General features: G+C 41.3%; 1 protein-coding gene across 11 annotated transcripts in view; it reads left to right on the top strand.

Moving 5' to 3' along the window:
• The window catches only part of slc6a9 (solute carrier family 6 member 9), a 109,224-nt gene that overhangs the window by 12,903 nt on the left and 70,342 nt on the right, over positions 1-25,979 (top strand). For 7 of the 11 annotated variants that reach the window (XM_061839403.1, XM_061839404.1, XM_061839407.1 and 4 more), the window contains one exon: positions 14,326-14,609. The exons of 1 other annotated variant lie outside the window; for it this stretch is intronic. Coding sequence is in view for 1 of the 10 variants with exons in the window: in XM_061839409.1 (XP_061695393.1) it covers positions 14,580-14,609 (30 nt within the window). In the remaining 9 variants the exon portion in view is untranslated. Of the gene's footprint in view, positions 1-1,699; positions 1,794-1,903; positions 1,995-13,019; positions 13,160-14,325; positions 14,610-25,979 lie in introns of those variants that run through there. 3 more of the 11 variants (XM_061839401.1, XM_061839402.1, XM_061839408.1) reach the window with 3 other exon arrangements.

Below are 25,979 nucleotides of genomic sequence, written 5' to 3'. Positions count from 1 at the left end.
TCTACTGGGGGAGAACGTTGCTTGTATTGAGCGATTGTAATCTATGCCAAACTGATTTGGAGTCATGAGCACCAAGATGTTTTTCCAGTTTAACTGTATTGTCCCACTTTGCAATGTTAATTTCTTTAGTCAGCTGGTTTCTAGTGCGATTGCAGAGGGCATGTCCCGACTACAATATACAATCTCTTTAGCTTGGCGGAGTTGCTGAGTCTGGCTGAAAACCACCTTGTTGTTATTGAATGTGCTAAACGTTTTTGTTGGTAAACACACCTTCTCACAGAAACTGACATATGTTCTAACAATATCCGCGCAAGCTGCGCGCCAAATTTTTAAAGACACTCCAGTCTATGCAGTCAAAACAGCTTTGAAGTTCTAATTTTGCCTAGTTGGTCTACTTTTTAACTGATTTTACGAAAGGCTTCACACATTTAAGTGCTTGCCTGTTTGTAGGTATTATAGGAAGACTCTCCACAGAATTCATATCTACAATAAACCCTCCAATCTGAAGTAATATTATTATTACATATATTTTGTACAGTAATTGAAAACAAAGTTCAAAATAAAGAATATATTTGAAATCCAACCAAATTCTGGATATTTAGCTTTCAGAGCCAAACCGAAAGAAACATCCTTGACCCCCGTCCCTGACATCGCCAGTGCTTAGCATTACAGACCATTTCTTCTAGCTAAGCCAAGATGCCGACTTTTTCTGCACCAAAACTCAGAAAATGCATCCAAATTTGTCCTTCTTTAACCTCCCGTGGGGTCAACCTGACAGGATAAAGCCTGTGGCTGTCACAGTTGAGGCCCATTCATCAGCGGGGAAATGTGCACACATCTAATCATTACTGGTTATTAGCCGCTAAATTATAGCCTCTCGTGGTACGGTAAAGCAACAACATATGGTGGCGCAGCTGTTCAATCCCGGACCTCGTGTGTGGAGTTTGCATGTTCTCCTCGTGTCTGTGTATGTAAACTTGCCTTCTGCCCCTTGACATCTGGGATAGGCTCCAGCACACCTTCGACCATCAAGTGGCCAAGAAAATGGATGGACGGATATATACGTCTAGCCCTTCCCGGTTACTATTTATGGCAATCCGCGCGTGCAACAACAACCCCCCCCCCCACCCCTGCCGCTGGTGGATCGTGAGAAGCTTTGCTGCTTGAAAAGTACAACTTGGTGTTAAAAAAAAAAAAACTATGGCCACCTGCTATATATTCTCTACATCTAAACCAACTCCTCAGAAAGGCATCAAATCTCCGCGGTCAATTTCATGGGACTGTTATTATTCGTCGTCAGCGCCACGTCCCTCCCAACAGGTCGAATTCCCCTTGTGTGTGTTCTGGCTCAAAGGCTTGAACATTGTACATTATTTTTTTGTTTGCTCAATGGTTGGTATAGTAATAACACGGAGCATCAACTCGCTTTGCTAGCTCTCAGAACACAACACTTCCTGGTTACTATTTACAGCGATCCGGCGAGCATTTAGCAATGCTACATTCATGCTGGATTGAGGTGGAATGTAAACACTGACTAGAATGAAAGATGTGAACTCACGTGGTGAATAAAATTAGAATTACAGCTCAAAAAGAACGACTCTAAAAGCGGGCTACAATATACGCTGAGCTGTGTAATGTCCGTGCACCATTTTTTGTTGATATAAAAGTATATTCCACGACCTTTCGATTTCCTTGTTAGCTCAGCAACACGGTCTACACGTGATGGCGGCGTTGGGGACGCATCCATAAAGCCAAGTCTCAGTGAAGCAGCAGAACGTCCAAAGTATTTGCAGGTCTTAATGAGAAGCTGAAATTCATCCATTTTGTTGGCACTCTCTAGCCAAGAGTGTAGGTTAACAAGTTGGATCGTTGGAAGCATTAGTCGGTGTCCTCTCTTTCGCAGGCGAACTTGTGTACTGGCTCGCGTCCATCTTCGTCGCGAGGCTTTGAAGAGTGCGTCGACGAGCAACTCCGGAAAAAGATTCAGCAAATTGGTGAGGGGCCTCGAAAAAAAGTCCAGAGAAGACTCTCTGATGGTTAGCAAGGTACTTGAGTCCCGAGATGCCCGAAAAACACTCAAACATAAACGGTACCAGGGAAAATGTGCTGAAGGCTGCCACACTGGTAGGCGCCATCTCTTGCAGTATGGGCTACATCCTCAACTCCTTTGGCCTCTAACCCTTTATGAGATCCTGCTCTCAAAGGTGGAAAGCTGGAGGGACTGGTCACCTCGTTTGTGAAGAAGTGGCTTGGCCTTCCCAGGTTCCCCAGCAACATTGGACTCTACAGCAACAGGATGCTACAACTGCCCATTTCCAGTTTAGCAGACGAGTACAAGTGCGTCAAAGCCAGACTGGTAATGATGCTAGTAGATTCCACCGATCCGCTTCCAGCCCAGACTGCCCCGATCCTGGCCACTTTGTGGAAGTGGACTCCACTGGCTGCAATTGAACAGGCAAAGGGAGCACTTAGGGACAAGGACATTCAGACCTACGTAAAATTTAGTCTTCAACTGACCTACCATGGATGTTTTTGGGATGTGGGAGGAAACCAGAGAACCTGGAAAAAGCCTACACAGGCATGAGGAGAACATGTAAACTCCAGACAGGTGAGGCTGGGATTTGAACCCCGGTCCTCAGAACTTTTAGGGAGATGTTCTAACCAGTCATCCACCATTCCGTCACAAACAAAATTAACATTTATCTTTAATCTGTCAAACCTGATGTAACTGCTGCCACTTGGGCTGAGACATTACAAAGCCCGTTCCCTTTTAATTGTTGAAATAAAGGGAATCTTGTGTTGCATTATTCATTAACACTGCACTACACTACAGTAGAACAAACATAAAATTATAAAATGATTCATCATAATGTGAAACACAGGAGATGCCCATGGGCTAATAAATACATGGACAATAACTGGGCAAATATTGACAAACAAATATTTGGATTCACAGCTTTTGTTATATCAAGAGTGTTCTCAAGGGTATTGTGCGTCTTGAGTTAAAAAGCATACAAGCAAAATGAGAATATGCAAACTCCATACGATGTGCTCCAACAGAAATTGAAACCCAGTCTTGTGATGGTCTCAGTGCTATGCTATCTTTATACAAAGAAATTAAACGAATTTGCCTCTTCGTTTATCTGTTTATCTTAAGTTAGAGTAAATATAGTGAGTTTCAATACTGGCACTTACCCAAAGCTTTACCACCTTGGGCGTGTGCTGACTGTCTGACTTACCTGAATGGGTACATATTCTCACCCCTCCACACCCTTACTCAATTTTTCAGGCTAGGATGACATTTCTTTAATTTTTAATTTCCATGTGATTGGTTGGCTAAAATCTGTACATCATCTTTTCAAATTCTGTACTTCAAATATCTATGTGTGATCAATGATAATTTTCATCATCTTGTCTCTCCCAGTGTAGATTCCTTGTCACACAGAAGTGGAGGTGAAACATAAGAATCAATGACAGACCTTTATTTACTGAACACTGACATGTTTTTACAGATTTTTGTCCCATGTTCAATATTTCCACTGCAAATGGTTCAAAGTACAGGAAACACCTTTTCATTGCATTCCTTTATGCATGTCAAGTAATGCCAATGCTACTGACTGTAGCTCAAAACGATCTCTTCAGTAAACATATATGATAACGGGCAATTTCTGATATGAGCATTCTGGGTAGTCACCCAGTGCAGCATCCTGCGGGGGACAGCACTCGCCGTCCCACCCCCCCATTGACGATCAGTGTCTCAAGGAGTATCGAGTGTCCTCAGCACAAGTATCACAGTGTGGCACAGCAGCTGCTTTGCTGCTGAGAGGAAGGCACTACAAAGGGTGGTCAAGGCTGCTCAGAATTGTGGAGGGAAGCCTCTCCACGACTACAGATATCTTCTCCAGCAGGTGCAGAGAGTGGGCTCCCTGCTTCATCAAAGACTCCAACCGTCTGACTCACCCTCACTTCCCACCTCTTCCCCATGGCAGGAAGCTATGGAACATCCAACGTTCAAGTTGATGAAAAACTTCTTTCTGGAAGCTGTTTGACTTGACTCTGTAGTCCTCCCCAACCCAATGGCTATTCAATTTTTCCGCAATGAACACTTTTTGTTCTTTTCACATGCAAAGGACTATTGAAATGTCATGTCAATATCATGTGGAATTCAAGCCTCTAGTATTTGTGTTGTGGCGTATCCAAATATTTGCTACATTTGCACTTTTGCAAATGTTTATAACTCCAAATGAGTATTTTTCTTGTTTATATCTTGTCTTGTTTTTTTTTTCTTATTCTATTTAGATTTGACAAGTCTTTAGCCATTAGGGTTATCTGAGACCTTGGATATCAAACATAGTACCATATCATATGATATGTGAAATGTGTTTTGGTATGACAAATAAAGCCCCTGAATCCTTCAATAAACATTTATCTGTTCACTCATGTCCCGTTCTGCTGAACCTCTCTGGTCACGGGCTTTATAAAAATCTCGATTTATACAATTTCCATCTGTTGCCCTCCAAACGTGCTAGAGCCTATCACAGATAACTGTGGTTGGAGGACTTTTGAAGTAGTCACTAGACAATCACAGAGGACATACAGTTGAATCCAGAAGTTTATATATACTGTGCAAAAACACACATTTCATTTTTTGTCTCACGATCTGAAGTCAAACTAGACTAAACCCCTCCTGTTTCAGTCGGGATCACCAAAATTATTTAATTTAGTTAAATGCCACAATAATGAGAGAGAATTTCTTACTCACGTGAGTTCACATCTTTCATTCTAGTCGGTGTTTACATTCCACCTCAATCCAGCATGAATGTAACATTGCTAAATGCTCGCCGGATCGCTGTAAATAGTAACCAGGAAGTGTGTTCTGAGAGCTAGCAAAGCGAGTTGATGCTCCGTGTTATTACAATACCAGTACTCTGCTGGAATCCTTAACCATTCCTCCTGGCAGAACTGGTCTAACTGAGTCATGTTTGTTGGTTTCCTTGCTCACACACACCTTTTCAGAACTGCCCTCAAATTTTAAATGTGATTCAGATCAGGGCTTGTGTTGACCACTCCAAGACATTAATTTTGTTATCCTCAAGCCACTTTTAAAACCATTTTGCCAGTACACTTATGGTCATTCTCCATTTGGAAGACCAATTTGCGCCCAAATTTTAGCTTCATTCCTGACGTCTTGAGATGTTACCTTAATACCTCCATGTAATGTTCTTTCTTCATGATGCCAACTTTTTTTATGAAGCACTCTAGTTTCTACAGCAGCAAAACAGCCACGCAACATAATGCTGCCACCTCTATGTTTCACAGTTGGTATGGTGTTCTCAGGTCTACAAACTTAACTCTTTTTCTATCAAATGTAACATTGGTCATTATGGTCAAACAAATCTATTTTAGTTTCATAAGACCACAGGACAAGTCTCCAGAAAGTAAGCTCTTTTGAAATTTGGAATTTGGAAATGGAATCTGTCTTTTTTGTATTTCTTTAGGAGTAATGGCTTCATTCTCGGTGAGTGGCCCATCTCAGTGCAGGACTCATTTCACTGTGGATAATGACAACCCTGCCCCGCCCCAGCTTCATTCAGTAATCATCTCAAAGTTACACATTTAAGACCAAAACTGGTTCATCTCTGGGACACAGAACCTATCTCCTTTCTGAGCGATGTGATGGGTTGACATTCCCATTATGTTTATACCTATGTATAATTGTTTGAACAGCTTTAAGTGGCAGCATTAAATATCTAGAAGTTGCAGCCTCGGATGAGCCAGACTCGTAGAGCTCCACGATTTTTTCTCTGATTTCCTGAATGATTTTTTTTTATTTTCCCATGTTTCAAACAAGGAAGCATTTAAGCTTTGGCCTTGAATATATCCCAGGTGTACCATCAATTCAACCACATCTTGTCAGTTAACCTATCAGGACCTTCCAAAGCCATGACCCCATCATCTGGTCTTCCTCATATTCTGTAAAGACAAAGCACTTTCTGTGTATGTAAACTTTTGCCCTCGAAGAAAATAATACAGAATTCTCCAAGAAATTCTCTTTTTATTGTGGCATTTTGTCAGAGGTAAGGCCAGGCCAATGCCCTGAGCGGAACTGCCTATGGCAGCAAGTCGACACATGCGCCATATAGATTAATTAGTAATTAAACCAGGCATTTAAGCCTTGAGTGAGTCATTTGCCAGTTCGTTGTGTTTTCTGTGTTGGACTGCATCATCGTGCATGAGTACGCAAGTGTTTTGTAGTGCTTCCCTTAGTGACAGCATTCATGTGCCATCCGAGTCAAGTCTTGGTTTTGTCCATCTTTCCAAGTTTTGCCTCATAGTCATCAGACCTCTTTTCATGTTTTTGGATCTTGCCTGTAACCTCACCTTTTTGTGCTTCTGCCTTTTTTAGACTCCTTACTTGTGTGTGACCTTAGCCTGGAATAAAGGTACCCTCAACATAATGTCCTTGCCTCAGAGTCTTGCATTTGGGTCTAGTCCCTCGCTGCGTACCAATGACAGAACAAAACGGCCACAACAACACCCAGCAAGTAAAACGCGGCGTTGACGGTCACACCGCCGTTCCGCCTCCCAGCGCACTGTTGACCAAGCATCCCCTATCCGAGTGGGGTCTGTCTTTTTGTCCTCTCCTACCTCGCCAGCTGCATCACCCATGTGTCATGATTATTCCCCATGTACGACCTGCTCATCATGTTTTCCTAGACTCAGATTGTTCAGATTTTGAGGAGCACCTGGACTTATACGACCACCTGCCTGATTCTGACTCGAAGACTGATTTTGGGTTTTCTTTCCCTGTTTTTAGTCTCAGTCAATTTGTTTTTCCGGCCCCCGTATGCCTAAGTTCCATGTGCCTGATTCGTCTTTCTCTGACCTTTTCTCTGGCACCCGTTTGGCCATCTATCCAGGGCCCCCGTGTGGTGACCGGATGAGGCGCCCAAGTAGAGAGCATTTTTATGTCTCCCGCTACACTCGGACCAAGTCATAGCCAGAGTCTGAGCCTCAGCCGACTCTCGTCCACACCTCACGGGTGACGAAACCTCAGGTGTCTCTCACCTGCGCCTCGCCGGCGACCAAGCCACAGCCGACTCTCACCTGCACCTCGCCGTCGACCAAGCCTCAGCCGACTCTCGCCCATGCCTCGGTAGCGACCGAGCCACAGCTAACTCTCGCTTATGCCTGGGTGATGACCGAGTCGCAGCTGACTCTCGCCCATGCCTCGGTGATCACCGAGCCTCAGCCGACACTCGTCCATGCCTCGATAGCGACCGAGGTGCAGCTGACCCTCACCCATACCTTGGTGACGACCGAGCTGCAGGCGAATTTCCACACCCGCTTCTCATCCAGGTCTCGGCGGTGAACGTTCCTCGGCCGCCTTTCGCTCCTGTCTCGGCTGTGAGTGATTCACGGTCCCCTCTCACACCTGTTTTGGCGGCGACTGACCCACGGCCGCATCTTGCTCCTTTTTCGGCGGCAACAGATCCACGGCTGCCTCTTGCCCATGCCTCGATGGTGACCGATCCACGGCCGCCTCATGCCTACGCCTCGGTGGCGATTGATCCACAGCCGCCTCACACGTTCTCAGCTGTTCCTGCTGTGTGATGGAGACCCCCATCGTGGATGTCCATCTGAGTCGCCCCATAGGGACCCTGGTGCTGGGACCCTGGTGGTACTCAACCTCCTGAACTACCGAGTTAAGCTCCACACTTTGTTTCGTTATGTTTGTCGCGTTTGGGATCCGTGCCTTCGGAGGGGGCTCTGTCAGGGGCATGGCCAAGCCACTGCGTTGGGTGGAGCTGCCTCTGGCAGAAGCGCCACACCATCGCCGTGTGGATGCTAATTAGAACAGGCATTTTACCCTTGAGTGTGTCTCGTGCATTTGCCAGTTCGTTGTGTTTTCTGTGTTGGACTGCATCATTGTGTGTGAGTACGCGAGCCTTTTGTAGTGCTTTCCTTCGTGACAGTGTTCCTGTGCCACCCTAGTCAAGTCTTGGTTTCAGTTCGTGTATCCAAGATTTGCTTCATCTTCATCGGGCCTTGTTTCGTGTTTTTGGAGCTTGCCTGTAGCCTTGCATCATTGTGCTCCTGCCTTTTTTGACTGCTGACTTGTCTATGACCTTAGCCAGGAATAAAACCATCCTCAACATCGTCCTTGCCTCGGAGTCCTGCATTTGGGTCCAGCCCCTCGCTGTGTGCCCATGACACCATTTAACAAAATTAAATACTCCTAGTGATCCCAGCTGACCTGAAACAGGAGTGGTTTAGTCTGATATGACTTCAGACAGAGACAAAAAAAAAAAAGTCAAACGTGTTTTTGCACAGTGTATGTAAATTTCTGGCTTCAACTGAAAAAGTAACCATTCACACCCATTTCTTTCTTGTTGCGTTTTGACTCACAAAACATCCATCCATTTTCTCTGCCACTTATCCTCACAAGGAGCGTGGGAGTGCTGGAGCCTATCCCACCTGTCATTGGGCAGGAGGCAGGGTACACACTGAACTGGTTGCCAGCCAATTACAGGGCACATGAAGACAGACAACAGTTGCACTCACAATCACACCGAAGAGGAATTTAGAATTTCCAATCAATGCATGTTTTTGGGGAGGTGGGGAAAACCGTAGTGCCCGGAGAAAACCCATGCAGGCACGGGTAGAACTAACCTACTCACTCCTAGAGAAAACATCAACTTCTTCAATTCCGCCACCTCCAGCTTTGATTCCCATTATCTCTTCAGTTCTGTAATCAATACATCCTCGCAAATACTCTTCTGTCACATAACACACCAGACACCTTCCGCCAGCTGTTCCAACCAGCTTGGACCCATTTTTTTCACTCCATTACCACACTTAATATCGTGTCACACTCCATTACCACTCTTCTGCTGCCTCATGCATGTCCTGTATTTCTATCATACTTCTCTGCCACTCCATACTTACGCATGCAGTACCACAGTTCCTCTCTTGGTACTCTGTCATAGACTTTCTTTAGATCTACAAAGATGCAATGTAACTCCTTCTGACCTTCTCTATACTTTTCCATTAGCGTCCTCAAGACGAATATTAATCTGTGGAACTTTGTGTAGGCATGAAACCATACTGTTTCTTGCATATACATCTTTCCTGAGTCCAGCCTCACCTACTGTTTTACATAACGTCATTGTGAGGCTCATCTACTTTTTTCCTGTATACTTCCCACAACACTGCACATTGCCTTTGTTCTTAAAAAGGAGAACTAGCACACTTTTCCTCCATTCGTTAGACGTCTCACCCGCTAGTATGTAGTGGTGGTAGTAGTAGTAGTAGTAGTAGTAGTTGAACAATTTGGTCAGAACCTCCACAGCCACCTCTAAAATTCATCCAAACCTCTGGAGATATGACATCAGGACCAACTGCCTTTCCATTTTTCATCCTCTTCAGTACCTTTCTAACTTAAAAAAAAAAAATCCATTAGTTTTCTCAAGTGACGTAGAGGAAGTGACCCCCGATGCCCTTCCAGTCACAAAGATACTGCGAGAGTCTGGAGGATAACGCATACCGTTTTTCCTCTTCTACTTACATCTCTTAGCTTTATTTCACTTTTTCAGTTTCTGGACATTTGACTCATATTTTCAGAAAGACACTGGTGGGTATTATTGTACCACATAGATTCAGTTCAAAGCAAAATAAATTTTCAGCTTCCTGTTTACCACCACACCAAGTGGGTGCCTTGCCAATATGAGTGGAAGTGTTAAGAAAGATAAGAATGAATGACAGGCTTTACTGAATGTTTATATTTTTTGTTCATCTTCTCGTACTCAATGGTTATGTCAGCTGCGCAAAGGCTGCAAATGCATGGAACAGTCCACAAATGGCCACAAATGCTAATGCAGTGGACTTTAGGTAAAAACACTCTCTTCAATAAACACAGCTGGTGTTATCTGTCACGAAGACACCAGTGAGACTTAATCAAATGAGTATTGCATATGGGCACTGCTTTACAAGAAAAATCTTCACAACAAAATCAGAATTGTTATTGAGCTTTAGGGTTGATCTATTTAATGTCCATGATGATGGGATAGTACTTATTTTTAGGGAGACTCACTGAGAACTTGGCAGTGTTGTTCTTGTTCTTTTAGCTACAGTGGGTTTTAAAGTATTGAAACTCCCTGAAATGTTGCGCCCATTTGCTAAAACCTTTTAAGTTCATTTTTCCATATTAATGTACACACAGCATTCCTGATTGACATAACAAAATGAAATTATTTTCTTTGCAGATTTATTAAAAAATAAAATATCACACAGCCACATGTATTTAGACCCTTTGCTGTGACACATACATGTATCCTGGGTGCTGTCCATTTCTTCTGATCATACCTGAGATAGTTCTACACCTTTATTGGAGTCCATCTGTGTTTGATTTTGGTAAGTGGAGTAGATTAGGAAAGCCACACAGCAGTCTATAGAATACCTTACAGCTCTCAGCAGATGAAATGGGAATTAGAGGTCAGAGAACTGCCAGATGAGCTCAGAGACAGAATTGTGGCAAGGCACAGATCTGCCCAAGGTACACAAAAAAGTTCTGCTACACTTGAGATTGTTAATAATACAGTGGCCTCCAAAATCCTTGAATAGAAGAGGTTTTGGGACAATCAGAACCCTTCCGAGAGCTGGCTGTCCAGCCAAACTGAGAAATTGGGGAAAATAGCGTTTGTAAGAGAGAGATACCTAACCCTGAACTACAAAGATACTGTTGGGAGATGCGAGAGAGTTCTAGAAATTCAAGCATTGTGCAGCCATCCACCAATTGTGCTTTATGACAAAATGACCAGACATAAGCCTCTCCTCAGTACAAGATTGATTTTTGACCTTATTTCTAACTGGCATGTGAGGGTAAAATCAACCATTGCTCATCAGCTGTCAAATACAGTCCCGGCAATGAAGGCGGTGAAGGGAGCAACATGCTATGTGTTTGTTTTTCAGCTGCAGGGACAAGATGATTGTTTGCAATGAAGGAAAGATGAATGACCCAAAGTACAGGGATACGTTGGATGAAAAACTTCCTCAGACTGGGCTGAAGGATTACTTTCCAACAAGACCCTAACCACCATAGTGACTTCAGAACAATGCTGTGACAAATATAAAATGGCCCCACCAGGGCCCTGATTTAAACCCAATTGAGCCTCTCTGGAAAGACCTGAAAATGGTTCTCCACCAACTTTAACCATCCAAACTGAGAGAACAGGAGAGGATCTGCAATGACAGAGGATCTCCAAATTCAGCTATACAAAAATTTCCCAAGTGACTCATGTCTGTATAAGCTCTAAAGGGTGCTTCGACTAAATACTGAAGAAAGGGTCTGAATACCTATGGCTCTGTGACATATCAGTTTTGCCTTTTTTAATAAATTAAAAATGTCAACAATTCCATATTTTTTCCTGTTAATGAGTTGCTGCATGTACATTATTGAGAAAAATTAATTCAAATGAGTTTAGCAAATGACTGCAATATGACAAAGAGTGAAAAATTTAAGGGGGTCTGAATACTTTCTGTACCTACTGTAAATCACGGACACACACACACACACACACACACACACACACACACACACTAAGATTTACCACCTGTAGTGATTTAGAAGCAAACGTGTGAGTCCCCACATGACGAGAGAACAATTGACTTGTGTGGTTTCTGCTCTTATGTGTGTTGTACTCGAGAAGAGGAATACAGCATGCTGCACAATATCTCCACTGACAATCTTGAAGCTCCTCCCCTAAAGCAAAAGTCTGATGTTATAACAAAACTGACCTGTGGAAGGCAGTATGGTGCTATAGGACATTAACCAGACTTTAACCAGAAGGCTCATCTGAAGTCTCGATGTCAACATAGATCTTTGCTCCTAAACGCATGGAAGATGACTCAGAAGTTGTTCTGACATTGCTGGATTAAGGAGTGTCTCAGGTTTTTTTTTTAAATACACATCAAGGAGGAACGCTCGAGTATTGAAGAACTTCTATGGGCTAGCATAAATTGTCTGATATATCATCTGCATGAAGTCTCATAGCACCTCAGTGTTGCCATGAAAATGGGCATCCACCACTTGGACAGTGAATGGAGCAAAACTTCAAACAAAATAGTTAATCTGTTTTTTTCCAGTCATTGATTATTTTACGTTGGCTATTAATAATTTTCAAAAGTGTTCTGTTTAGATTAGTATCTGATACTAAAATGACTACATTACACTGGCTCATGATTACGACACCTAACCAACCACTTGTTTCTTAAATTTGTCTAATAATTAATAATTTTGTCAAATGCATTTGGGCACATATAGGAAAAAAATCAGTTGGCTTCTCCACATTTTTTTGCATTGAAACTAATAAATAAGTAACATCAACACATTTAGATACTTAATAGTCACTTCAAATATGCGATGTGCACGGGGTGGGGGTGGTGGCGGTAGGGACACGGGGAATGGGTTTAGGACAGACCAATCACGATCATCTTTCCATCTACAGAGTGTTAAAAAGTGTTGATTATATTTGATCATAATTTTATCCCTCTTGAAAGTGGACATTTGTGATCATGGTAATAATTTAGATGCAGATAGGTAATGTGTGATACTTGTCAATAGGCTGAACTTGTGTATGAAAATTGAAGAACTGTACTCATTTTAGTCAGACATGATTCCGATCTTATTCTAAGCACAGTAATTACATTTTCAACCCATTTCAAAGTTGATGAGAGGAGACTGGAAATGAGCATGATTGACTGTTTTCAAACACAGCATGTTTAAAGTAAGGCATCTATAAAGGTGAGCCCTTTTATTTTACATTTTGACCAAAGTAGGACATTAAAATAAAATGGAAAAAAAATCTCTTAATCTTTGTTAACAATTGTCTCACAGAGGTAACAAACACATTAGGTCTCTGGGGGAATTTATTGTACGTACCGGTAATCACTTACTGCCACTCCTCCAGGAATTGTCCAATAGACTCGCCTCCAGTCTGCACACATGTTTTGTGTACATAGATATTAGTAGAGTTGAACCATTGCATGGACCCAGTTCACTCCTGACTTGTTCTGTGTCACACTACTCACCATTTAGCTGCTGATGCTGAAGTTTGTGTTTTCCATGATTGACTTCCTTCATGTATTTGAACGTTGGCTGGTAAGTGGAATGAATGAATACTTAGTTTTGTCTCTGGAGATCTTTTGTCTCTGTGCAATGTGTTTTTGTAAATTGGCTGTCCCAGGGGATTGTTGTGTCCCTCTAAGCGCTCGTGTCTAATTGTATGTAACACAGAAAGAGTGGGTGCTTTATTTTGCTTTTGACCTTTTTAGTACCTTTTTGAACGTTTTTATCTTTCAGTCCACTGTGGGGTCAGAAACAGTAGGCATGGTACGATCCTAACAGTCTAATGATTTATATTAGCTGGTTAGATTTTCCATCTAGTGACAATATTTAACAAGTAGTGTTTCAGTGAAATTTAGAAGCAATTTCAAAAGTATTTAAATGTTTGTAATTCTTTCTAAAATGTTTTCAAATTACACAGCTCAGACTGAAGTTGTGTTCATGCGCCAAATTAATTAATTCATAATAATGATTATGACTCATATGATGAATAATAATTCATTTCATTATTTGATAAACTAGTTAAATGTGACATCTTGATAGTCCTCATCTTTTAAAGCAGGTAATGCTGTGCCAACATTAGTCTTTAACTTAACTTTAGTCTTATGAATAATTATGACCTTATTCTCATAACTATGCATTTTTTCCTTTCAGTGTGACTTAAAAAAAGAAATCCCTACAAATCAGGAACTGATCAATTTGCAGTGAAGTTTTGTGTGTCCCCAGAAATTCTGGTCCGTTTAAAAAGGTATTCAACCATTATAGATAGTATTTAAAAGGGACAAAAAAGTACACATGAAATTATGACACTTGCTTTCAGTGTTATCTTAAATATTTATTGCTGTTTCGGGGCTAGGAGCCAGTGGCTAGTCCAAGCGTTTCCTCCAACAGTTAATCTCATCACACAAAAGGCCACTTTGTTATTGCAGCTGCTTTGTTAAACAATGCAATTCTATAATTATTTTTTCTTTGTCAACATTCATACTTCGATACCATGTAGTCAGGGTGCAGTTTTTTTTAATTTATTTATTTTGTAGGCATTTATTATAACTAAGCATAAGATTTAAAAAAAAAAGTGTTTGGAAAGTGTTGCCTCAGTCTTTTCAACCCCGCCACCATCTGCCCCCCCACACACCACCCACCCAACCCTCACGACTCAACTCACCCTATCCCTCTCTGCCTGTCACATGCTCTTTTCACAGCATAGAAAAGTTTCTGGATTAGGGCAGAATTAACACAAAGGGGCAACGCCACTCCAGCTACATTCCCAAACAACACTTGAAGCGGCAGAGGAGGGACCGAGGCCGAGAGAGTGACGTGACAGGGTGAAGACACTCGAACGAAGGCCAGCGCAGAAAAACTTCCAAACTCTCGATTGTACGGGGCAGTCAAGTTCATCCGAGAGAGGGAGGGAGCATCACAGAGGCAAGGATCTTTGACCACAAGGTCCTGAAGGATGGAAGAGAAGCAGGTTACAGGGATACTGGTGAGTTCAGTGGTCATATTTATACACTCAACACATCCCCTCTCCTTTAGCATTTTAAAGGTCTATTTTTTTTACCATTTTTTTACCTACCGGAGAAGTGCACATAGCATAATATTTGCGTCATCCTCTTTATTCGATTGGAGAATGGGTTCCTGAGTAGAACATGAAAAGAAAGGATTTAGATTGTTGAGAAATAATATATATATATATATATATATATATATATATATATATATAATATACAATTGTCCTTAAATTTGTCAAGATTGACTATATTTTTTTTATATATGACATCAAAATTCCCCTAAAAAGATACAATTTTGGACACAAAAAAATCAGTTTCTCCGAAAACCATCATTTGGTTTTCTTATTTCTTGGTGCATTGCAACTCAGTTTAAAATGCCAAGTGCAACCAGACTTATTTTAGGAATTCTTGTGCTGTTGCTACATTTACTCCAACTCCTCAAGACAGAGATGGACCTCACCACTCTTCTGACATTTAGACTTATCTGAAGGCTAGCTTTCCTCCATAATGACATTCTGTTAATTCCTTTCCATCATTTCTGGCTCCACAACTTCAGACTCTTTTTTTATACTTCACACGAGAATGTTATCAAACTCTCCTGCTTGGTTCTCCCTTTCAGTTCTAAATATTAGAAGATAGTTGGAGAGCAAGAGATAAGGTTTCTGCTTTTCAGGGCCATTTGAGAGTGTGAGTGGATAATTGAGCCACAAGCTAAGGGCCTAGTTATAAACTGCTGGAAAGCAAAGAACTTTATGTAGAAATTGAAGTGAGCTTCAAAGTTTCAATAAAGTGTCTTTGTATTTGAACGACTGCTTTTGGGGAACAAAACAAAACGAAATATGTCACACAGTACTGTAAATGCTAATGATTAGAGTTAACAGATTTGCATTGACTAAGCTAAGATCAGCAGAATTTAAAAATAGCTGTATCTATCAGGTCACATAAAGCTCTTAGTGTTGTAGTTGATGACACATGAATGCATTTGTACAAAGTCTCTCCCATATAGACTCAGCTCCTCTAGACCTGAGTACCTGCCATCAGGTAGGAGGTATGAATATGGAAAAAATAAATTGTTCTTTATTTCTATAATCCACATTCCATCAACACATTGAAATGACGATAACATGGGAAATAAAAAAATACAAGTGTATGTGTGCTTGGGAGGGCAGTGAGGTGTGAGAGGGGTGGCGTAGAAAATACGTTAATCATTGAATCCCTGCCCCCCAACTAAATGTCTTCTCAAAATTCATTGTGCCTGACTGATTTCTTCGCACGCCATCCTAAAGTAATTTTTGTGAGCAAAGCACATCTAGGAATATAAAACACATACACATACTGGACAGTACAGATGGCTGTATAACAACTTTATAACCAATTGCACCTTACTGATGAATTTCATTTGGACATTATTGTAAACTACATCTCTTAGATAATTGTGCTTTACAATATTTGAGCATTTTAGTGGAAATACTCTGATGCAGTGATGTCTGCATCTATTAAAGCACACGGTTAATAGCATAATGTTCACAAGACAGGTGAAAGTGTTAGAAAAACTCAACACACAGCTGGAGATGGCGATAGTAATTCTAGCTAAAAATCAAGTAGCATAAAGACAGAAATTAAAATATAAATGTCGTATAGAAATAGTAGATTAAGTCATACCCACACATAACTCAATTGTGTTTTGGATGGTGTGTGTGCATGCGTGCATGCGTCTACGTGTGCTCCTGGGTTCCTGTCACCAACTGGCAATGCATTGTCTTCTTTTTCATTCTTCTCTTCTCTCTGTTGTCTTTCCTCATTTTCTTTTTCATAGTTGTTATGAACACTTTATTTGTCAAATTTACATCTGATTCTGTTGCTTGTATTTTTTGGTAGTTAAATGATTTCATTTTCTGTGGTACATTATTACATCCTGGCTGTATTAATTTATGCTTGTTACAAATGGTTGGTGGAGAGACCCCCTCACTGTAAATCTTGTGAACAAAAAAGGCACTCGCTTCCTGCTTGGCTGGTGGAATTCTGCCGCCTCTCTTCTGTCCTAACTGAATTCCCGTTTCAAAGGAGACACGCACCGTCAATCTTCCAACATGGACGTCTTTGACTGCCCTGGAAGCCACCACTTCCACTGAACAGATGAGCAGATGGTGCATTGGCACAAGTTTTTTTTAGGATGGATAGATGTCGCTTTGTGTTTTTCACTCTGTGGTTACTTATTTCCATTTCTTGTTTTTCTCTGTAGATGTGTGTGTAAGGGATGTGTGAGGAGAGGGAGAAGAAAAAGGTGCAAACTGAGGTTTTGATCATTTTCTGCATAACACTGTTATTCATAGTGCTTCTGGCTGTGTAGACCCTAATGTCCTATTGTACCGACTATAGGAGTAAAAAGGCATGGTGCAAAGTAATAGAAAAAAAGACTACATAATTACCTACAAAAGTACTGCTGGATTGATTATTTTGTTTCTATACAATCAATTTCACCAAACTTGTGTGTTTTACCCACAAATGTTGCCACAGAATGAATTTATCATACAGTGTTCAACATTAAGAAACAATGTTGCATTCTAATCTACATAACATGCATAATATTTGACTCCAGTTTCCTTCAAAACAAGTTGTTGCAAGTTTTATAAATCCTTAATAGCTTGATAGTGGAATTCCTTGAAGAGTGAACATTAGTCAAAAAAAAAAACTTATTTTGCAGTCGTGTTACTTTATATCTCAATTATGTCATTTATTGGTTCCAAAATATTGCGGCTATTATTTCTAAAGTCAAAGTCAGAAGTAAGATTTTAGTTATGAATCAGTCTTTCAGCATGTTGACACATAATTTCTAAGGCATTTCCAACTTTCAATCTCGAATCCTTTATTTTTGCATGTTCTCCCCGTGCTTTTTTTTCAACCCTCCAAAAATAGAGTTAATTGAAAGCTCTAAATTTCCCATTGGTGTGAATATGAGTGTGAATTGTTGTCATTTCATATCGTCTCTCCAACTGAGCGGCGAACAGTTTGTGGTGCACTTTTTCTCCCCCACAATGACAGCTCGGACCTCATTGGGACAAGCTGTACAAAATAGAAAGTAGATAAACAACAGAAGACACATACAAAAAAAATCCTGATGTGTTTATGGCATGAAAGATCGTCATAAATGTCACACATATTGGCTTCTGCATTTTATCATAGCTATGAAGTTAATAATTCCTCACCTTGGGCCATACACTGGAACAGTAAGCCGTTTTCCAAGGGAGTCTTTTTGGGAAATTGGGTGCTTTGCTCCAGGACACATGATCCTAGCTATCGACGCCAGTTGATGGAGTTGAAGCTAAAGTCGTTTGGTCACAGGCCACATTTTTAACGACAGTAATTGTGACTGCCCTCTTTTTCCAGATGATTTTTACAAAACTGTAATTGCGCAATTCCTGTGTACCCTGTGTGTGTGTTTTGTGTATGTGTGTGCACGCGCATGCAGCGTCTCCCCGGGGTACCGTGGATAATGTGTGCTGTAGGCTGTGAAGTGGAAGGAAAAAGAAAAGAAATAGTGGAACCCACGGCTCCATACCTCCCTGGGGTCACAATGCACCGTGTCAGATGAAATACTCACTTGAAGTCCACAACAACACACAAGCCTTTTTGAAATTCCAACACATATGCATGCTCATCCCACAAAGGTGGATGTGTTAATATATCAAAACTAAAACCCAGTAACTCTACAGTGTATCACAGGATGAATAATGTTTATTTCCAAACCAATTCACAAATAAAAATAAGTGTGCTACATGTGTTGCTTGTGTACAGTCACTACAGGTATAGGTTGACAGTTGCTGTGTCTCCCTTCTAATTTGTTATGTAATGGACATACTGAGTTTCTAGTCAGGCAGTTGAGTTAACAGCAGTGCTCAGCAAGCGTGTTGACTGCCGCCGGGATGAGTGGGCAACAAACAGATGTGAATGAAGAGAGAAAGTCTTGTGCGGGCATTTGAAGGTTGAGAAGTCAGACATAATTTGAGTGTCTGATCTCACCCACCTGATAGGCCAGCTGAATGAGGAGGGGAAGCAAACGCAAGCAGCTGTTAAGGGTCAGAGGTAGCTGTGAGGGCACTCATACAGGCCACAGGAAAGAAGAAGAAAAAGTGTTGCAGGTCATGGGTAACGTTACAGGGCAGAGATCAGTAATTCAAAACGTGGGCAGCAACAAAGTGGCGAAGTATATTCATAGGCAGTGTCCAGGGGTGGCATTTGCACATTTGTGTCGGAACGAGTGGCTAAACACATTAGTTTATCGTTGTACATACAATGTCACATTGTGCAGCTTTCTTTATAGAGCACAGGTCACTATACACAGTTGTACAGAACAGTGGGGAGAGTAAAATGCGCAGGACAGTGGTGACAGTAAAAAGTAGCTGCAATGGCACAGACTGTAATACATGACACAGGTAGGTGTATAGGGGTCTAGTGACAGTGCAAGACACATAAGTAGTCCTATAGGGCACAGGGAAGGCAACTGGATGTCAGCCACATTTGGTCATACAGGGTACAACTTATAGAGGGCACAGGAGCCAGTAGTGACACATATACAGAAGTTGTACAGGACATAAGGAGTCATGCTGACCATAGGCTTTAGGATAGATATTAGCATCTGTTCAGCGTACAAGTTTTTGCACAGGTAGATGTACAAGGAACAGGGTCAGTACAAGATCGAAACACATTCAAGTGGCATGGGATTTCATAAAAACACAGTTATGCAGTGTACAGGCAAAGGTTGTTGTACTTGGGACAAGTGGTTGCACAGTGCACTGTGCTAGTGCAGCGCAAACAATGTTGTACAAGACAGGGACACTCATTAAGCAAATAAGCGGTTGTACTGGGAACATGCTTCAAAAAGGCCACATGTGCTTTCAAGGGAAGTCATCGAGGGCAAAGGTACTCTCGTAGAACACAGCACAGGGGGCAGTGCGGGGCATACATGTCACTGGCACTTTTGCAGGGCACCTGATCGGAGCACAAGTGGCAGTACAGGGCACAGGTGCCAGTACAGGGTGCAGGCAGTCTTAGAAGTCATGAGCAGGGCAAAAGCAGCTATTCAGAGCGCAGAAGGAAACATAAAGCACAGGCAGTGACCAGGGGTAGCTTATGTTGATTTGATGGACAAGGTCCACAATTGGCAACACACCCACTGGTGGGCACAAAAGTAACCCAATATCACTAGACACAATAGCCCACAATACAGTACATGTTTCTTCAGACCATAACTTTTTTGCTGGAAAAAAATCTTCAGATTTTCTTCTCCTTTCTCTTGTGGTTTTCTCCATGTCCTGAAGTCTCTAAAATTGTGGGCCCTCACACAACAGGGCTCTTAAATCCTCCACAGCTTCATTTAGCACAATAATTTTCTACGGTTTCCAACTGAAATGATTTCACAAGTCTTTACAGAATCATATGTAGGTAATTTGTCACACTTGAACCTAATATGCTCCCTTCTGTTTACATAAGAGGTGAATAGCAGGTGTCGGCCTAAAACAAGATGATGTCTGATTTTCATATGTCAAGACAACCCTGTCCAGCTTGTACAGAGTCCTCCCGTGTTAGTTATGACCTTTCCTCTGATAGTCCCTTTGTATAATTTCTGTGTTGTCAAGTACAGGCAATACCTTCTCAAATACTATGTGCCTGCATGGGCTTTCATTCTGGCTTCCTCCCATTTCCCTAAAAGACGAATGGTAGATTAATTGAAGACTACAAATTGCCCCTAGTTGTGAATATGAGTGTAAATGGTTGTTTGTGGATATGTGCGCTGCGATTTGCTGGTAACTCATTCAGGGTGTACCCCGCCTCCTGCCCAAAAATAGCTGGGATTGGCTTCATCACACCAATGACCCTTGTGAGGATAAGTGGCTCAGAAACTCGATGCATGGGTGGATTTTTTTTTTAAATATAGTGTGTCCAAGTATTTACTAACAGCAATTCTCTTTTCTTTATTGCCAAAAACAATTGTCTCAGTTTTGTTGTGGTTGAATTGAATAAAAGTTTGGCTGATTCAGTTATTACACTTCAATCTAGAGACACTGCTACATATAACTGTGTCATCTGCATAGCCAAAATAGTCATAATTATTGTTTTTAAGAATTTGACACAAGGGTAGTATATACAGACTGAACAGGAGGGGTCCAATAACTGATCCTTGACGCTCATTGCCATTTGTTGAGATTGAGCACTTCCAATGGTTACAAAGTAGCTCCTTTCCTCTAGGTGGGACCTGAACCAATTAAGGACTGTTCTATTTAGTCATACCCACGTTTCCAACCTGTTTAGCAGTATATTATGATCTACTCTATCAAAAGCCGCACTGAGATCCAACAGGACCAAAATTGAAACATTTCCGAGTCATTATTCAACCTTATACCATTTAGTACTTTGATAAGAACAGATTCTGTACTGTGATGTGTTCGGAAACCTGATTGAAATTTGTCAAAAAGTCAATTTAAATTAAAAAAAATTGTTGCGTTGATTGAAAATAACTTTCTCAACAATCTTTGCTATGGAAGGGAGATTAGAGATGGGTCTATAGTTTGCTAACATAGGATAATCCAGGCCTCTCATTTTTAGAAACAGCACCTACTCTAAGAACTTTTCAGAAACTCGGCAGACTGAAGTGAGCAATTGATTATTTGCTGCAAATCGGCTAGCTGTGACTTCATAATAGTTTTGAAATAGTCAGATTGTATTGGGTCAATGATGGTTAATGGATGTTGATGGTTTCAGCTACCGAACAGACTTCTCAACAGTTTTTTTGGTCAACTGTATCAACTTTTAGTAAGTATTGGGTGACTTCAGATGTAGAAACATTTTATCATTTTGCTGATTTCTGCTGATGTTTGACCTGACGGACTTTTTTTTTCACGAAAATAACAGGCAAACTCAATGCATTTTTCGGTTGTTACAAATTCATTCAGGAGCTATATGATTTGGGGGCAGGGGAGTGGTTGTGAGCTTGTCAACCACAGCAAACAGAGTGCGAGTATTGCTGAGGTTCAGAAAAGTGTTGCTGTCTAGCCCTCACTAACTCTTGGTTAACATTACAAAGGCATTGTCTGTAGAGGTCATAGCCAATTTGGAGTTTAGTTATTCTGCACATTCGGGGATAGGCTCCCGGGGTCCTGAGACTCTTGTGAGGACAAACGGCTTGGATAATGGATGGATGGATAAACTTATATATTGCTTCTCAACACTCAAAGACACTTTCCAATAACAGTAATGTGAGTGAGCAGGAAGCCTGGGTGGCAAATACTGTTGTCAGCGAAGCTATGCACCATAATTCAGAAAAGTCATACCGGCTGGCGAGAGGTGAGCTGGACATAAGGGGACCTAAAGGATGGTCGGTATCTGAACTTGCTGCATTCATGTTCAACGAGACACAACCTGACCTGCCATTGTGAGGACAAACGGCTTGGATAATGGATGGATGGATAAACTTATATATTGCTTCTCAACACTCAAAGACACTTTCCAATAACAGTAATGTGAGTGAGCAGGAAGCCTGGGTGGCAAATACTGTTGTCAGCGAAGCTATGCACCATAATTCAGAAAAGTCATACCGGCTGGCGAGAGGTGAGCTGGACATAAGGGGACCTAAAGGATGGTCGGTATCTGAACTTGCTGCATTCATGTTCAACGAGACACAACCTGACCTGGTTGAGAGAGAGAGAGAGAGAGAGAGAGAGAGAGAGAGAGAGAGAGAGAGAGAGAGAGAGAGAGATAGAGAGAGAGATAGAGAGAGAGAGAGAGAGAGAGAGAGAAGAGAGAGAGAGAAGAGAGAGAGATAGAGAGAGAGAGAGATAGAGAGAGAGAGAGAGAGAGAGAGCTCTCTCTCTCTCTCTCTCTCTCGAGAGAGAGAGAGAGAGAGAGAGCTCTCTCTCTCTCGAGAGAGAGAGAGCGAGAGCTATAGTAGGTAGGTGAAAATTAAAATGAATGTTTTTTTTTCCTTTTTTTTTTTTTAAATCTCCCTGGATTTTCTACTTTACAAAAACAATGCATAGTCTTTCAGTGAACGGGAGCCTCAACGATGGATCTTGAACGAAATGAGGAACCACTTAAAAGTCCTTGCCGTCGGCTCTCAGATTCTCAATGATCCTTAGAAAGGTGAGGAATCAGCCCAGGACTACACGACAGGACTTGGTCAATGACCTGAAAAGAGCTGGGACCACCGTTTCCAAGGTGACTGTTGGTAATAAACTAAGACGTCATGGTTTGAAATCATGCATGGGGCGGAAGGTTCCCCTGCGTAAAACAGCACATGTCAAACCCCGTTTAAGTTTGCCAATGACCATTTGTATGATACAGAGGTGTCATGGGAGAAGGTTTTGTGGTCAGATGATACCAAAATAGAACTTTTTGGTCATAATTCCACTAACCGTTGTTTGGAGGAAGATGAATGATGAGTTCCATCCCAAGAACACAGTCCCTATGCATGGGGTTTGTAGCATCATGCTTTGGGAGTGTTTTTCTGCACATGGGACAGGACGACTACACTGTATTAAGGAAAGGATGACCACGCCCATGTATTGTGAGATATTGGGGAACAACATTTTTCCCTCAGTCAGAGCATTGAAGATGGGTTGTGGCTGGTTCTTTCAACATGACAATAACCTGAAGTACACAGCCAGGAAAACCACTGAGTTGCTCCGTAAGAAGCATATCAAGGTTCTGGCGTTCTCCTAGCCTGTCTCCAGACCTAAATCCAATAGAAAATCTTTGGAGCGAGCTGAAACTCCATGTTTCTCAGCGACAGATCAGAAACCTGTGTGATCTAGAGAAGATCTGTGTGGAGGAGTGAGCCAAAATCCCTCCTCCAGTGTGTGCAAACCTGGTGAACAACTACAGGAAACGTTTTACCTCTGTAATTGGAAACAAAGGCTACTCTACCAAATATTAACGTCTTTTCTAAGGTGTTCAAATACTTATTTGCAGCTGTATCACTTAAATAAATCATTAAAAAAATATTACATTGTAATTTCTAGATTTTTCTTTTTAGATTATCTCTCTCACAGTGGACATGCACCTACGATGAAAATTTCAGAATCCTCCATGACTTCCAAGTTGGAGAACTTGCAACGTAGCAGGGTGTTCAAATACTTATTTTTTTTCCACTTTAGTATCAAAGTTGTACCTTTGTCTTGTTTTGTGTTGTTCCCATGGTTCGATAAATGCCAAACACTTTAAATTATCTTATCTTTAATTCCAATGGTAGTGTGGGGTTCTATGGAACTGTTTTATCCTAAATCATCCCTCAGTATGCTGTAGTCCAGATCAAGATAACTGCAAATACTGGACAAGCACAGCAATGAAAATGCAGTTGACCCATGCTATTTGCTGGGGCAAGGGAATAGACCACAATTAGTGAAAATGTGCAGGGGAATTAATACAAAATAAACTAAAAAATTGGAAAATATTCTCTCTCTCTCTCTCTCAAGTTCTCTACGCGCAAAAATCTACAAGTAGATAAAGCCGAAGGTGCTGAACTGTGAGTATGGATCTGTTTTTCACATCAAACTATCATCATTTTATCAAAAGCTAAATTGTTTAGTATTGGCTCTCAAAATATTGAATATTGATAATAAAAAATTGCATACCTGAACTTCCTGAGTAGTATTTTTTTGTCGGTCTCTATTTTTCACTGCTTTAACCCCAGTTGAAAATGGTCATTAAACGTTGTACGGACTGAACCAGATGTCTTGTGATCGAGAGATCTTTCACCAACGTACTATATTTTAGAAAGTTTTATTTTTAAATCATTGCATGCAAAATAAAATTAATTGTTTTTTCGGTAGTTGAAGATGGTGAGGGACAGATATGCAGACTTTTTGCCCTCCCCATCCTTTGTCACATTACAAGCACGACAGTGACTTCAGGCACGTGTGTCCAACTTCAGTCACATGTACCTTGCTTTAATTCCCAGCAATGGTCCCATATGTTTGTCAAAATGTGTGTGGTGTGTTTTTTCCAGCCTGATTTGTTCCCCTGCTTTCCCTCCGATGAGCCCCGCTCTCCCTGGGGGTCCGAGGCCGAAGCCTCACGCTATTTATACAGACCCAACAGCTGGGGCCCTCCCAGCCAAAGCAGCGGGGGTCGGGGAGTGTGTAGAGAAATTATCATAGAAACTTCAGGTTAAACCAAGCGATGAAAATGTCTTCCTGCTCACTTTTTTCATCTCGTCTGTCTCTTGGTGCTTCTTCTCTTACTTGGGGACCCAGGGCAGTCATGTCAATTGGACAAGTATCCAGCATCATTTATATGATCCTTCCACCATCAAAGTCCTCATTTTCTCAGTTGCTTATTTTTAAATTCTTACAGCACTGATACTCCTTTATTACACTTCCTCTGCGTCCAGCCAAAGATAGACACGGGATTTGGTAAACCTAAACAAGAAATGCCATTTTTTTAGTCAGCTCCCAGTGCAGTTGAACACATTTTGTCCTTCTTGTCATGTTCAATAATGCTAACCTGCTGATGCAAAATTGAGCTTTTAGAGTTCTATCATTCCTTCTTTTCAATGGCTCTGACAGTGCGTGTCCTATTGTGAACTTCAACCTTGCAAGTTTGTGTTCTTTCTGGTTTAGCCTTCTTCAATGCTAGTTTGCCTTCACTTGTTTCATTCTGTCTTTTCTTTTCTACTCTTCTCTCATGTGAGTCACTCTTGAAAAAGATCAGTCGTACGAATGCTTCCTTCAGTTAAGGCCCGTTGTCACAGTTCTAGGTCCCATCACAGGCATGCTCTGCTGATAAGAGGTGAAGAAATATTAACCTAATTGTTTTAAGGGACATATATACAGATTGAGGAAGATGGAATCAGCGTAGCTGCAAGTTGTCCTCATTTAAGTTTGAGTTTTTAGTGGACAAGGTGGAAAAAGGTTTCGTAATAGATATTACATGACACCAAATTACATAGACAGCCATATATTCTGAATTGTCAAATGGTTTCTTAGCTTTGTCCTACCCTGTATTTCCAAACATTAACCAATAGTTGTATTTTGGGAATGTCTTTTTAAACAGTTTATCTTTTATGCATTGTTTTCATTTGACACTTAAAGCCCACTGGCAACTTTCCCTTGGAAAAAGTCACACAAAGCCCACCTTTCGTGTGTTTACTGAAGTGGGAAAGAACATCCAGTCCATAGGAAATGACTTCAGGTTTAATGTGTAGCATTAATACGACAACTTTTATCTGTTTTACACTTTCTTTGTTTATAAAATCTTGGCTAAACATTCACTTATTGCAGTGTGATAAATTATATCTTAGTCATGTTATTTCCCCAAGTTTTGAAGGAAATACAAGGGATTACGACAACAAA

This window comes from Syngnathoides biaculeatus, chromosome 13 (assembly GCF_019802595.1).
Source record: "Syngnathoides biaculeatus isolate LvHL_M chromosome 13, ASM1980259v1, whole genome shotgun sequence".
Lineage (NCBI taxonomy): Eukaryota > Metazoa > Chordata > Actinopteri > Syngnathiformes > Syngnathidae > Syngnathoides > Syngnathoides biaculeatus.
Note: the sequence above shows the minus strand (reverse complement) of the source record. Positions and strands in the feature narration are given on the sequence as shown.